We start from the raw sequence: 13,922 nt of genomic DNA on the forward strand, positions 1-13,922 counted from the left end.
GCATGTCAAAATATCTTAGGATGCAGTTCTATCCAGGAACATGTATTTACTCTTTATGCTTGTGCTAGTGATAGAAATAGTGATGCCTTCTCATATTCATCTCATGCATCATGTGCTTGTTGCATCTTGAGGTGTTGTTGTTCATTGGATGTTATTCTTATGTTGGGTAGCACCGGGATCGAAGAACGAGTTAGTGGATTCGGGAGAGTACGTGCAGGACGATCAAGAACCGTTCCAAGCTGAGGATATCACAGGCAAGATGATATGACCTTGATTCCATCTCTAGACTTGTTATGCTAGATTACGTTTCCTTGTCATATGCTTGCTGCCTACCAGTGAAATATTTGCCTCCTGAAATGCCATGAAACCAAACACTTATCCCTTCCTAGCAAAACTTGAATGGCTAAGTAGGCTTTGCCCAGCTACTAATGTTAGTGTTGCTAGATGCAGGTGCTTTGCCTCATGTGATAACATGAGATTGATATCATTATCTTAAATTATGTTATTTTAATTAATGCACCTATATACTTGGTAAATAATGGAAGGCCTAGCCTTTTGCCGGGTGCTTTGTTCCGTTATTACCGCCATAGTTACCGGCTACCGGTGTTTGATTACATATTGATCGATCCTAACATGTTCGGGGTTGTTATGGCGACCCCCTCGATAAATCACGTAGTGTTAAGACTTGTCCGGCACGACCCAACATTGGTGTTAATTTGCTAATCACTTAATAATAATCTGCATAGGGAATGATCACCCCGAGGATCTTTAATCAACAACCCGGGCCAGTGCTCCTCATGAGTATTGGTCCAAACTGGTCTGCCTGCGGGGCCACCACAAGGAAACTTGAGGTTTGGCACTCGTAGCTAGTTCCATCCGTCGTGTCCTGAGACTGAGATATGCGGCTCTTATCAGGTTCGTCTACATGAGGGGAGGTCCTGCTAGTCTTGTCTTACCTTAGCGATATATCTTGCATATAAGAATCCCGGTGAAGCTTTGGTTCTTCCCAGAGTTGAGGTTTTCCTCTAAGGAATCCGACGAGATCACGAGATTCGTGATAGAGGATTACTTTGTGGCCCGTGTACGTTTGTGATGGACTTGTTGGAGCACCCCTGCAGGGTTTAATCTTTCGGAAAGCCGTGCCCGCGGTTATGTGGCAACTTGGAATATTTAGTTAACATCCGGTAATAGATAACTTAAACATAAGCTAATAAAATTGCCAACTGTGTGCGTAACCGTGACTGTCCCCTTCGAAGTTCTCTCTTCGATTGGGAACACGGTGGGGTTATGATTGATGTAGGTAGGTGTTCAGGATCACTTAGTGATCAAGTTTCATCGACCGCTAGAATAAACCACCTTCATTTTGTTCTACGTAAGTTAGCCACCATATCAAGCTTAGGATGCTGCAACCTAAATACTCCACCTTACCAACCTAATAACTTGACTAGTTCTAGCACCGAGGTCATAGATTGCTGAGTCCCTGTGGCTCACAAATTCCTTCACAACACCAACAGGTTCAGGTATCCCAGAGACAGGTGATCCCGACGGCACGCAGCTGGCATGGCAGTACGATGAGGAGAACGACCGCCTGTACGTGAACTATCCAGAAGATTGAGGCATGGTCGTGATCGTGGGCCAGCAGGCAGGGTAGCATAGTCATTTCACTTGTTTTGTAGTCCGTAGCGGAACTACTTTAATTGTATGCGTGATGTACTCTGATATATTTATGAGATGTCAATTGAAACCCTGATTGTCAATCTGTTGTTATTATGTATGTGCTATGATACCTTGTTTCGAGACGCTTAGATGCGCTCCTTTCCAATTCGGGGCCTCGATCCCCAGATCTGGAAGGACCGCATCTTACTCGTTACTTGTTTACAGCATGTGTTCATTTGAATTACTCGGAAGGTTTGCTGAAGAAGAAGTACCGTCTACTATTTGGGGAATGGCGCATCGCTGCTAAGTAAAAACACAAAGAGCATGATGATGATTTGTGCATCATCTCATATTCACACGACGGTGGGTTGATGATCAAAATGATGATGGGAGCCTGTTATGGTGTTGTCCACTATTTCTATCCATGTTATGTGTAGCTCTTGTTAGACTGTGAGCTTGGTGTGTTCCTTTTGTGCCTTTGTGTAGGCTGCGGTTGTACTATGTGGCTATGGTCAGAACTATTGGTTGTTAGATGGTGTGTTGATGATGCTCCAGGGTTTTCACCACATTGTAGATGTTATGATTGTGAATTTCTACCAAGGGTTTCCCTCGAATGCCTGGACTCTCTTATTTCCTTTCCTTTTGGATGTGTGAACCATCTGTATTACCTTTGTCTTGATAATGGAAAGGGGATTAGCGCGGCTAAAAATGTGTTTTTGCATCTAACACAAATTATTTTGCAAAACAATTGTGACATGGCATTATGCATGCTAAGTGTTGTTGACGCATTTTCATGTCATCTCTGAATCAACCAAGGGAGCACCTGCGAGATGAGGCCAATCCAACACTCATGAAAGTTGAGGCTGTGAATTGAGACCTTGTCCGAGGTGACCACCAGCGCAACCCTTCAAGATCGAAAATAAATATGTCCACTGGCTGCACAGCTGGAGACCTGCCCGGCACGGAGTCCACTCCAATGATGTCGGGATACACAGGAATAAACCTTCCCAATGACACTCGAGGCACCTTTGCCGAAAGGGAAACAATAGCGATGGCATAAACAGGGCATCATGGATGCCGGCTCGACAACGCACGCATCACACCAGCAAGGGGAAATCCAAGTAAGCGGCGGAGGTTGCGTGGGCCAGTGAATCACCTGCATGAGGGATTCCTTTCGGGTCTTAATGGTAGTTGCAAGGAGGCGAGCGAGGCCGGAGAGCTTCTCCTCACCAAGCTCATCATGTTGGAACTATGGCCATGGTGGGGATGGACCTATCAGGCACGTCCGAGGCTGCCGATGCGGTCAGGGATCAGAGCACAGCGACAACAATGAGGGAGGTCCTCTGTCTCTTAAAGGCATTTATGGCGGCGACAAGGAGGTTGGGGGCACCAAGATCATTCTCGATCCCGCTAAAAGTGGTACCACCCCTAGACGGTCAAATCTGAAATGTCCGAGGCTGTAACTCGCAAGCACGATGACAATCTGGAACAGAAGAAAGACATGAGGGAGGTCCTCCGGCTCTATCCACCGATGTCGAGAGGCGTTGGCCTGAGAGGGCTCCTTGGCATTGACCCACGACGTGGGAAAAGTTTGGGATAACGATGGATATGGGAAATTTTGGGCTTTTATTACTTGGTGGGTTCACGCACGGGATGGGTGACCTCTTTCTATACTCGCGGGTGGACGTTCGCTCAATTCTTTTGTAAGCTGGTAACTGTCAGTTGAGGTGGACGTTCTCTACGCTCCTCAACTTTAGTTGACCCCAACTTTGAGCCGATTGTAGAATGATGATGTGGCTGACTGGGACCTCCTATATGGCGCTTCAGGCGCCACTATGGGAACGGGCGCCTGGACCGGCCCTCTTCGTAGGTCGGCCCATATTAAATTCGTTGGTTATAAAAAATTCGGAAAAAGTTCACCGAATTTTTAGAAAGTTCAGATTTGCGAAAAAAATTCAATGATTATGAAAAAAAGTTCACCGATTTGTGGAAATATGTTCATAAATTTTCAAAAGGTTCACAGAATTCGAAAAAAATATCATCGATCTTGAAAAAAAAATTCATCAATTTTTAAAAATAGTTCACTGATTTCAAAAAAATCATGAATTTTAAATTATGTTCATCAATTTTCAAAAAACTTAATCGATTTCAAAAAAAAGTTCAACGATTTTCAAAATATTTCATCGATTTCAAAAAAAGTTCACGGGCTAAAAAAGTTCATAAAAAATACTAGATGGGCCGACCCATTGCGGAGCGCTGTAAGCGCGAGTTAGCACATTTTGCCTTTTACCGGCACGTGTGGCGCTAAATAGGGTTTGCCTGACTGACTTGATGACGTGGATAGGCTGCATGTTAAGAAAAATAAGATAGTGGGCATGAACTATTTAGGTATTATAGATTGTAAATGAGTTTATGTAGACAGTCTGCTAAGGAAGGAAGTTATGGTGTGGAAGTCCTCTAGTGTGTCTTCCCCTTCATTTTCTCAAGTACACTAGAAAGAGGTACTCCCTCCATCACAGTTATACGGAATCTACATCAGATCATTAGAACGAAGGTATGCAACGATTAGCTCCATTTCCTCCATGTGTTTGATTGGAAAAAATAGCATAGTTAACTGTATGCACCAAATTAGGTGAGAAATTAATGTTGCATTAAACCCCACCTCCTCTAAACAAGCAGCCTCCTTGCATGCATTGGTGTAGACCAATTCCACCCCGGGTTTCCACCCCACATTCACACCATGCATGAAGCTAGTACCAGTACTCCTGATTACTCATGCATGGTGTACTACTAGGCAGTAAATGAAACAAGCCTTAATCCTTCTCAATTCTAGAAATGCATGAAATCTAGAGGGTGCCCTCTAAACTGTGATGGACGGAGTACATGAGATGGTTATATGTTGTAATTATTGAAGTGACATGTGTGTTTCAGTATGCATTATGGTAGAAGCCACATGATTGTCACTTTTATCACCCACGTGCCACCTTCAATGTAATATAATAGCTATATACTGATAAGATATGGATTAAAGATGGCAGTAAGAGGCTTGCTAACGAGTACCCGAGTGTGCGGAGGTTGTACAAGGCGCGGTAGAAGAAAATCTAAAAAATCTATTCTTTAATAAAACGGCTCCCACGACATTGATTTTTCAATTTCCTACCAAGGCATAGTTTCTTCTCATGCCACTATTACGTATTCAGTTCTAATTTTGTGAAGACCATGCACTACAAGAAATATGTTAATACATGACGCTATATTTTCATTGCTACATCGTCACAGTTTTTAATTTACGATGATCTTACGACGAAAAACCAAGCGTCAAAAACTGACAGCAACGACGTTTTGATCGAAATCGTTGTAACTTTTACGATGATTCGTGAATCGTCGTAACCTTTACGACGATCCTAAATCGTCGTAACCTTTACGACGATCCTAAATCGTCGTTGGCAATCTAACTCAGTCTTACGTGGCAGTCCCATGGAGCAAAATTACGACGAAATCAAAACGTCATGGTTGAAATCAGCCCAACCCATTTCAATTGATCACATGGGCTGATTTTATTTTTTGGATCTTTTTCTTATTGGGCTTCTTTTTGGACCTTAGCCTATTTATAGCCACTTCTATTTACAGCCACGACCCAAATACATTTGGTCCATTTTCAGTTTTGGCCTTTTTTCATTTTTGAATTCAGCAACTTTTTGTTCCAGAACTTGGTTTCATTTCTATTTGTTGAGCCTTTTCAACCCAATTATTTGTCCAACATTAAATCCAATATTATTTCATATTCAAATCAAGAAAACTCCAAATTGAATTAAAATCATCCATCATATAACATCACATAATACATCTCCTAGGTTTACATAACACAATAAGTCATCCCCTAAATACATTTCCTTACACAGAAATATAGAAAAACAAACAGAATTACACAATAGAACAATGGCACATCTGCTATTGTCACTACAATGGACTTCATTCCACTCTCCTATGAGATATGCTCGAGATGCGACAACTTGTCATCCTACAAGTAGACTCTCCTGCAATCATCTCCAGCCGAGCCTGAAAGAGCAGCAAATCCAATTTTATTTAGCAGACAACCTGTATATGAGTAAGAAATGCAAGAGTCAAATAAAATCCATCAACCAGTGAACAAACAAGAAAGCTGTCAGATCTTCAAGAAGTAAAACAATTAAACAGTCACAATTTATAGATACACCAACATCTGTGAACCTAATCTACACTATGGGTTCAATGCCATCAGCATCTCCAGGGTTTATAGGAGAAAAAGTGAACCGCATGCAAAATATTCATACTTAAGATTGAAAAACAAAGATAGATGCTGTCCTTAGAAGAATCCAGACCAGCGAGAGTTGTATGCGCATGACTTAGCACAACTAGGAAAGTAAAATAGGATAAAGATAAGCAAGACTACAAAATACACGTCGGAATAGCGGATCATAATCTCAGTAACCTCATTAACGTTAGTTGGCAAGATTAATGGAGCAAGCCATTTAATGGTTGTCTACTCATGAAAGATGCAACTATTAATCATAACAAATACTCATGCATTCCTCGTCAGAATAGCAAAGAACTCACAAGACACACTCTATAATTCGCATCAACACCCGCTCCTAGCGCAGGAATCAACATCCCAACGAGAGTCCAGAAGCAGCAGCCAGGCAAGCTACGAGATTCGCGGCTCGGGTCGGCCGAGATCCGGATCTCCCTCGCCCCCGACCCGATCCACCATGCCCGTCTTCTTGATAGTAATGCCACCGGTGGCCTGCAAGAAACATCATGGGAAACATGTAAGAACCCGCTCTTCCTCTTCAGCGGAAAAAGGAAATCGACTGCTTGTCTACTCTGTGGTTCCAGTTATAGAAGCAACTTCATTCGTATTTGTGCAACTTAACTGAAATGCATTATGCACGTAATGACTACCAACTTCTCCTTGTGGGGAATACCAGCAAATTAGCATAAAATACGGTAGACTGAAATTGCACTAATGACAATCTAGCAGCTGATCCACTAATAGATGGTATGCATGCAGGGAAATATAGAGCAACTACAAGTCCTTTAGTCTACACAATATACAACCACTAATAGATGGTATGCACGCAGGGAAACATAAAGCTACTGCAAGTCCTTTAGCCTACACAATGCAGGGGAAGGAAAAGTGCATGTACGAGCTAGTAATAGAAACGAGGCTTGTACATGCTATGGTGTCACAATTTTTTATCAAGCAGCACGAGTTGTCCTCTTTACAATGGATGATGCGTGAGGGCATTCATCTGATGAACGCGCCTGCATTAATTTGGGGGTAGAGCGGTATAGTAGCTCCTACAATGAGGTTTAGTAACATATTATTCATAAAACAAACGGTACCAACTGAGTAAATTAATTCAGTTTGCTGGGCAAAGCTAACAAGAGTGGTTACAGAGAAGTCACAAAGCGTTGATAGTTCACCGGCAGTAGCTTTCGATAAAGAAATGTACCTTCTTTCCTCAGATGACAACCCCAGGTTCACCTTGGATGACCATGTACTTTGTGCCTCCAAGGAAAAGACCAGTTGGTGCAAGATGTCCAGGTTGGTCAAAGTCTTTAATGATGCCAGCAATCTCCTCAGGCTTGAACTGCAGCATCTAGAAGCAGAAAACAAGGGAAAGCTCAGATAGGGCAGCTACACGATATACTTAATAACAATCCGGCAGCAAAATGGCTAATATAATAGGACTAAGAAAACAATAACAAATCGGCAAGCAAGCATTCGGGCGGGGGGGCTCTCATGCTATTATGTCTGTCCGTCCTCTTTCTCCCCCACTCTCACTCTAAAAATACTTACTATCACTATGTCTGAACATTGCCCTCACTCATGACACTGGGAAGCAAATCAAAAGTTTGATGGTACTACAGCTAATGTGGTGCGGCACTGACCAGTTGGGTTAATTTAGTATATGCACTGGGTAGCAGGCATAAGTAGACTAATTCAGGTTCAGGTCGATGTTTGAAAAGGGACGACGGGTTATGAATCCAGAAAATTGCTGGGTCCTCCTATCCGCCCGTCCGTTGCACAAGCTGTCGCGTTGCTTGGTACAGTTGTGCCGGCTGGGAACGAGAAGTAGATTCCATGGCGCACCTCGGGTTATTACACTAGACACTACGCTTCTGGCGCGTTGCACACGAACTTTGATCAGCTGTCCAGCCGAAAGTGCTGAGATCAATTATACAATCCCCCAAAGAAGTGCTACAGAATCTTGAATTCTTTCCTAAAACTCGAGTTCATATGAATTTTGGCAACTAATATAACGCGAAATTGGTTGTTAAGTTTATTTGGCGGGTGTGGCGCTGACTGCTACTGACAGACTGATCATGGCGATGGTGTTGGATGCGGTCGAGAAATTGGTATGGGCGGCAGAGACGAGAGAGGCATGGAGGAGATGAGGGGCGGGGGAGAGGGGGACTGACCGCTTCGACGTCGATCTTGTAGACGACGTTGAGCCGGCGCTTCTCCCGGCTGCTCGCCCGGTACGCCATGGCGAGGTGCGCGGCGGCGAGCGCGAGCGCGAGCGACATGAGGAACATGGCCTCGACGACGAGGGCCTGGCCCTTGCCGTGCAGGTCGAGGCCGACGGCGCCGGCGGCGGCGACGCCGAAGACCGCGACGGCCTTGGCGAGGAAGTAGAAGAGGGAGCCGACCCTGCACGTCGCCGCCACCCACACATAGGCCGCGCCACCCCCGCACGCCGTGTACGCGCCTGCACACACACACACACACACAAACATGAAAAACCAGCCAGGCGATTAGCAAACTAGCAGGAACAAAATCTGAGGTCCTTTTCAGGAGCCGACAACGGACGACGGACGAGCGGAGGAAGGGCATGACGAGCGGAGGATGGGTGGGACGGTGGGTAGGAGGTGGCGGTTGCGATCTGGAAGGGGAGGAGGGTGTTCGATCCGCATGGGCTAGGGTTCGCTGCGCGGGGGAGAGAGAGGAGCTGGGTGGGTGAGGGGGTGTGGATCGTTGGATATGTACGACTTAGATGACTCAGATCGTTTTCAATAGTATGATCTGTGGACTCTATTCTGATTGGTTGAGACATGTGTCATTTAAAATAATCTCTAAGTGCTAAAAACAATGGAGATTTATTTAGAAACTACCAATAATATTTTGTAAAATGCCACCACTAAAATTTTCATTCAAGTTATACCACATTTTATGGATAGTAACCAACTTCTATGCATTTTCTTCGGAGGAAAAATTCATTTTCCATTTTTCGAGGGCCCAAAATGAGTTGTTTTGTGAAGGACCTACCATATATTTGTTGCAAAATTAGACCAAATTATTTTTCTAAAATATTAGGTCATATTAAATGCACAGTTAACCAAATGGTTAGGTGTCAAAAACTTTTATCCACCTCTCGTGAAAAAGACAAATTTTTGTCGAATGAATTGGAAGCCGGTCAAATTTGAACTGCAACTGCATTATAGTTTGCTTTTTCATTTTCCCAAAAAAAAATTATAGGTACAAAAATATCTATTTAATCATAGAAACATCAAAAGTTTTTCAAGATTCAACCACTAGCTAGGAACGGTCATACATGCCGTTTTGAACGCATTTTGAAATGGTCATGAAAAATTCAAAAAATCCAAAAAATGGAAAACCTTTGCATTATGTCATTATATGTCACAAATTTACCAGGAAAACAATAAACTTGTAATACGACAATTATTTTTAAAAAGTGTTTTTAGAAATGGGCTATCAAGTGTGAAGATTCATGGCTTTCAAGCCAAATGATCAATCTTATGGCCACATTCATTGCATAGTTTGTGAAGGACCTATCATATATTTGTTTCAAAATTATACCAAATCATTTTTCTAAAATACTAGGACACCTTTAATTTATAATTTATAAAATGTATGGGTGTTAAAATCTTTTATCCACCTCTCGTGAAAAAGACAAATTTTCATCGAATCAGCTCGAAGCGGGTCAAATTTGAACTGCAGCTGCATTATAGTTTGATCTTTATTTTCCCCAAAAATCATTTATAGGTACATAACAATCTATTTAATCATAAATACATGGTCTGGTGTATTGACGTCGAGGTTCGAAAGGTGGTCGAGGGCCCCAACTCCAGAGCGCGTAAACTTGCATGCCAGCCACGTGGTCACCGCCTGACCGTTATGTTGCCACGCGTTCGAGGTAGAATAGGCATGTCTGGTGGGTTGGAAAATCCTCGGTATGAGTTAGGAAGAATAATAAAATAGAAGAATCTCACAAGGAGACCGAATTAAGCTCAAACATGAATTAGCAGGCAAGTGTTTGATTAGCGGTGCGGGAAATGCACATAGACAATGGGCCTAAATTTTGGATGAGGACGATCATCTACTAAGGACACTATCTTGGCAAATTTTTAGCTCAAATGGATGAACCTAGGTAACACTTGCTTTGCAAGGTACCACACTGTGCAGAAATATAGATGTTGAAGCTGGGATCAAATGAATGAATGTATTGAGCTGAAATTTGGTGTACGATGCTAATTTAGGCATATGAAGGCACTCTAAAAAATGTTATACCATTTGGACATGCCAAAGTGACACTTCATTCACAATGTCTTAATCCAGAGAGAAAATGGTAATTGAAACTGGGCTCACATACATGATTGGATTGCGCTAAAATTTGGAGGAGGATGATAACTTGGGCACATTAAGGCACTGTAATAATTTCATAAATTTTGGATCAAAAAATTGTACTTCCTTCACAATGCTCTCTATTGAAGAGAATATTGGGAAGAATATTGATGGAAACTGGCCGATTTAAATGAGCTAAAATTTGGTGGAGTTATGTTATATGGTAAGTTTTATTCCGTGGTAAATTTTCATCAACTATAAAGCAATATAAAATGTTGTTGCTTTACAAACTAAAAATATTACTAGAAATAAAGATTGGATGCTGAGCTCACATGGACTGTTATATGTGGCTGAAATTTTGTGGAGAGCTATGGTTTTGGCATATAGAAGATGTGGAAAAAAGTCAACTCATCAGGATATTCCTAGCTAGTACTTCCTTCACAAAGCTGTCACCTGAACACAAACTTTGGAAATTCGCTGAGAAAGATTTACTAGGCAAATGATTACGAAAGTTTTCATGAGGCAATGATTTGGATAGGAAAGAGTGCCCAACAATTTTGAGGGCAATCAAAAAAATTGAGATAGCACTTCCTTCACAAAGTGCTATTCTGAACACAATAGGAAAATGAATATTTGTGAATTATTTTTGAACTATGGAAGGAATGGTTTTCACATATTTGAGGAATATATGATCCAAAGTATTTATGAGAATTTTTCGAATTTTTTTGGAATGACAGAATAGTAGGTTGCTTCACAAAATAGGCGGGTTTGGCGCGTGACATAGAATGGACCCACGAGTGACATGTCAACATAGTTAGAACATGTTACGACATTTTTATAATCGTCGTAAAAGTTATGACGATATCATCTTATGCGGTTACGACGTTTTTGACTCACATCATCGTAATTTATATGTAGATTTGATCCCCTCAAATAGTTTACGACAATCTTGGATGAAATCGTCATAGATTTATGACGAATTCATCAACGACGTCTTAAAAAACGTCATGCATGAGCATATTTCTTGTAGTGATGAACACTTCCCCGGTGCTCAGGGCTATACCATATCATGATATAATGAATTGCATGAGATGTTTATACCTTTTTTTTGCACCCTTTTGTTTGTGCGCTAGTCGTTTTTATTAAGGTGATCTCTCAAATTAAAATATCAAGAAGTTAGTGTTCGCCTAAGTGTAGCACTCGCTAGAACACTCTGACCACCAAACTTAATTGTACGCTAATCATACACACAAATGTGTATGATCAAGATTAGGGACTCATGGGAAGATATCACAACACAACTCTAGAAAAAAATTAGTCATACAAGCTTTATATTACAAGCCAGGGGCCTCGAGGGCTCGAGTACGTAAGCTCGAATACACATGAGTCAGCAAAAGCAAATAATATCTCACTACAGACAAAAGAAAACAAGTTTTTCCTTGAGAAGGCTAGCACAACATAACGTAGATCAAAGACGCAAGGCCTCCTACCTAGGAACCTCCTTACTACTATTGTTCGTCAGCGGCCTCCACGTAGTAGTAGGCTGTGTCAGGGTAGCAGTCGTCGGCGGGATCAGCCATCTCCTGGGCTCTGTCATTAGATCAACGCAATCGTATCAAGAGGAAAAGGGGGAGCAAAGCAATGGTGAGTAATCATCCAAAGTACTCGCAAGACTGACATCAGAACTATGCTAAGTATGCATCGGTATCAAACGAATGGGGCTATATCTTTGGACAGACTGCAGAAATGCCAGAATAGAGAGAAGGTCTAGTCCTATCAAAGACTAGCATCTTTAGTGTCTTGCATCATTAGAAGAATACAGATCAGTAACACATATGTAGTCATATTGTTTCAGCAAATTTATTAAGTACCCCAGAGATCCTTCGTCGACTCCCTACGAGAAAGCTATCTCATAGCCAACATTTCAAATTAAGTCATGTGTCTAGTTGTATTAGATCGAGATACAACTCCATGTCATCATGTTACCATGGACACGGCTATTAGAATAGTTCAATCATCCCTGCAAGGGCGCACCACATTTCCCAACACGATCGATCAACTCCAGTCGGACACACTTTCCTGGGTCATGGTCGGCCGCTTGAGATCAACACATTGTAGTCCTACCTAGGCTCAACACAGAGGCCAGCCCGTTGGTCTAAATCCTAAGCGTAAGGGTCTTGGGCCCATCTCCCTTTGCACCCCTGCATGTTGCGAGGGCTGTTGAGGTCAGTCCTAGCATCTCTTATACAAGTTCAATGCATAGGCAGACCACTCGGGCGCGTGCCGCTCCAATGCTGACGTCCAAAGAGCTTCGGATGATACAATGACGTTGAGTGCCCATAAATGTCCCCACGTGAAGGTTAGTGCGAAAAAGGTCAATCGACCAACTCCGATCAAATACCCAATCTCAATGATGTTTTGTTAACTACGGTGACGATCAACGATCACGATATGTGGTCCAGTCACCCCGTATCAAGGATGTGTGGCAAGGGCCAAGAATGTCCGGCCATGCCTCGTCACAATCACGCAAGAATCCACACGCACCACACATTTCATCATGTTCGTGTAGTAAGTGAAAGTAACCGTGTGTCTATAACACCACAGTAATCCTAGGTATCACCCTTGACGGACCCCAATCGATGTAAACGTAAAGGTGATTAGGGAGGAATCACCCTCAATGGTTCACAGTTGAGGGGTTGCACGACAGAGTCGTTAACGGAGGTGGTGAAGGAGGAATCACCCTCCGTAATCCACCTGCAGTTAACTTCACTACAGATCTAACATCAGGACTACATAACTGAGTGTCACCGTCGGTACTCGATAGTATCTTTGTAGTGTCGCACAACTAAGGGGTGTGAAGTCATGTGACGAGTCATGGCTTGTCGATCCGTGGATCGAGTCTTTGGGTCTTCGATTCTTCAAGTCATCGAGTGTATGATGATGAAGCAGGGGCAACTAGGGCTAAGTGGGGTCACTCAGGATCACTAACCACCTAGACTAAGTAGTTAATACGCATTAGGTTACAACAACAATTTATCAAAAATAGGCTATGCATCAGAATATGAGCTGTCTACAATATTAGCAAAATCTAATGCAAGCATGAGGGAGAAAGAATGGGTGATATAGGGATGATCAAGGGGGGGGGGGTTGCTTGCCTTGTTGCTCTCCTGGAAAAGGTTGGTCGTCAAGGGGTAGTCATACTTGATAGCAGCGTGAGCTTCAGCATCTACCGGAGAGAAGATGGGAAGAAACAATATATAAAAGCAAGCACACGCATCACGATTCATGACATGGCAATATGTAGTGTTAGGCATGAGCTAATGCAGTACCACACATCATGGGCGGAGCAGAAAAATATCTGACGATATTTCCTGGGTCTCAGGTTACTATTGGACACGTGATCCTCATGCAAAAATGTCCATGTTCATCATGCTAGGGCATGTGCCGGATGAACGTACAATATACTGGGATTCGTTAGATTTTTCTGATCAATTTTCATACATAACATATTTTTGTCTGACTTATAGATTATTTTATATGATTTTTTGAAGTTTTTAAATCATTTATAAAATTAACATAATGGTTATTATGACCTTAGCATGACATCATGATGATGTGAGCAGTCAACATGGTCAAA

At 42.5% G+C, this 13,922-nt stretch overlaps 1 protein-coding gene across 2 annotated transcripts; it reads right to left on the reverse strand.

Annotated features, from left to right (window-relative positions):
- Nucleotides 1–5,464: 5,464 nt before the first annotated feature.
- LOC123429973 lies at nt 5,465–8,671 on the reverse strand. Of its 2 annotated transcripts, none has more exons than XM_045113935.1 (4): nt 8,122–8,671; nt 7,152–7,298; nt 6,253–6,439; nt 5,465–5,754 (listed from the first exon to the last, which is right to left on the reverse strand). In XM_045113935.1, exons 1-4 carry the CDS (start codon nt 8,376–8,378, stop codon nt 5,743–5,745), a joined length of 603 nt encoding a protein of 200 aa, XP_044969870.1. In that variant the 5' UTR covers nt 8,379–8,671; the 3' UTR covers nt 5,465–5,742. The 2 variants fall into 2 exon arrangements, with proteins under 2 accessions (XP_044969870.1, XP_044969869.1); XM_045113934.1 differs by having other exon boundaries at nt 5,571–5,715; nt 8,122–8,670.
- Between the last annotated feature and the right edge of the window lie 5,251 nt (nt 8,672–13,922).

This window comes from Hordeum vulgare, chromosome 2H (assembly GCF_904849725.1).
Source record: "Hordeum vulgare subsp. vulgare chromosome 2H, MorexV3_pseudomolecules_assembly, whole genome shotgun sequence".
Lineage (NCBI taxonomy): Eukaryota > Viridiplantae > Streptophyta > Magnoliopsida > Poales > Poaceae > Hordeum > Hordeum vulgare.

What these genes read in the sequence shown, in the direction of transcription:
- LOC123429973 (XM_045113934.1), bottom strand. Translation starts at nt 8,378, where the DNA reads ATGTGTGGGTGGCGGCGACGTGCAGGGTCGGCTCCCTCTTCTACTTCC. An exon ending in TTGTCATCTGAGGAAAGAAG is followed by an intron (nt 6,440 to 7,151) that starts GTACATTTCTTT and finishes TGTTTCTTGCAG; the next exon opens with GCCACCGGTGGCATTACTAT. An exon ending in CGAATTATAGAGTGTGTCTT is followed by an intron (nt 5,716 to 6,252) that starts GTGAGTTCTTTG and finishes CTGCTCTTTCAG; the next exon opens with GCTCGGCTGGAGATGATTGC.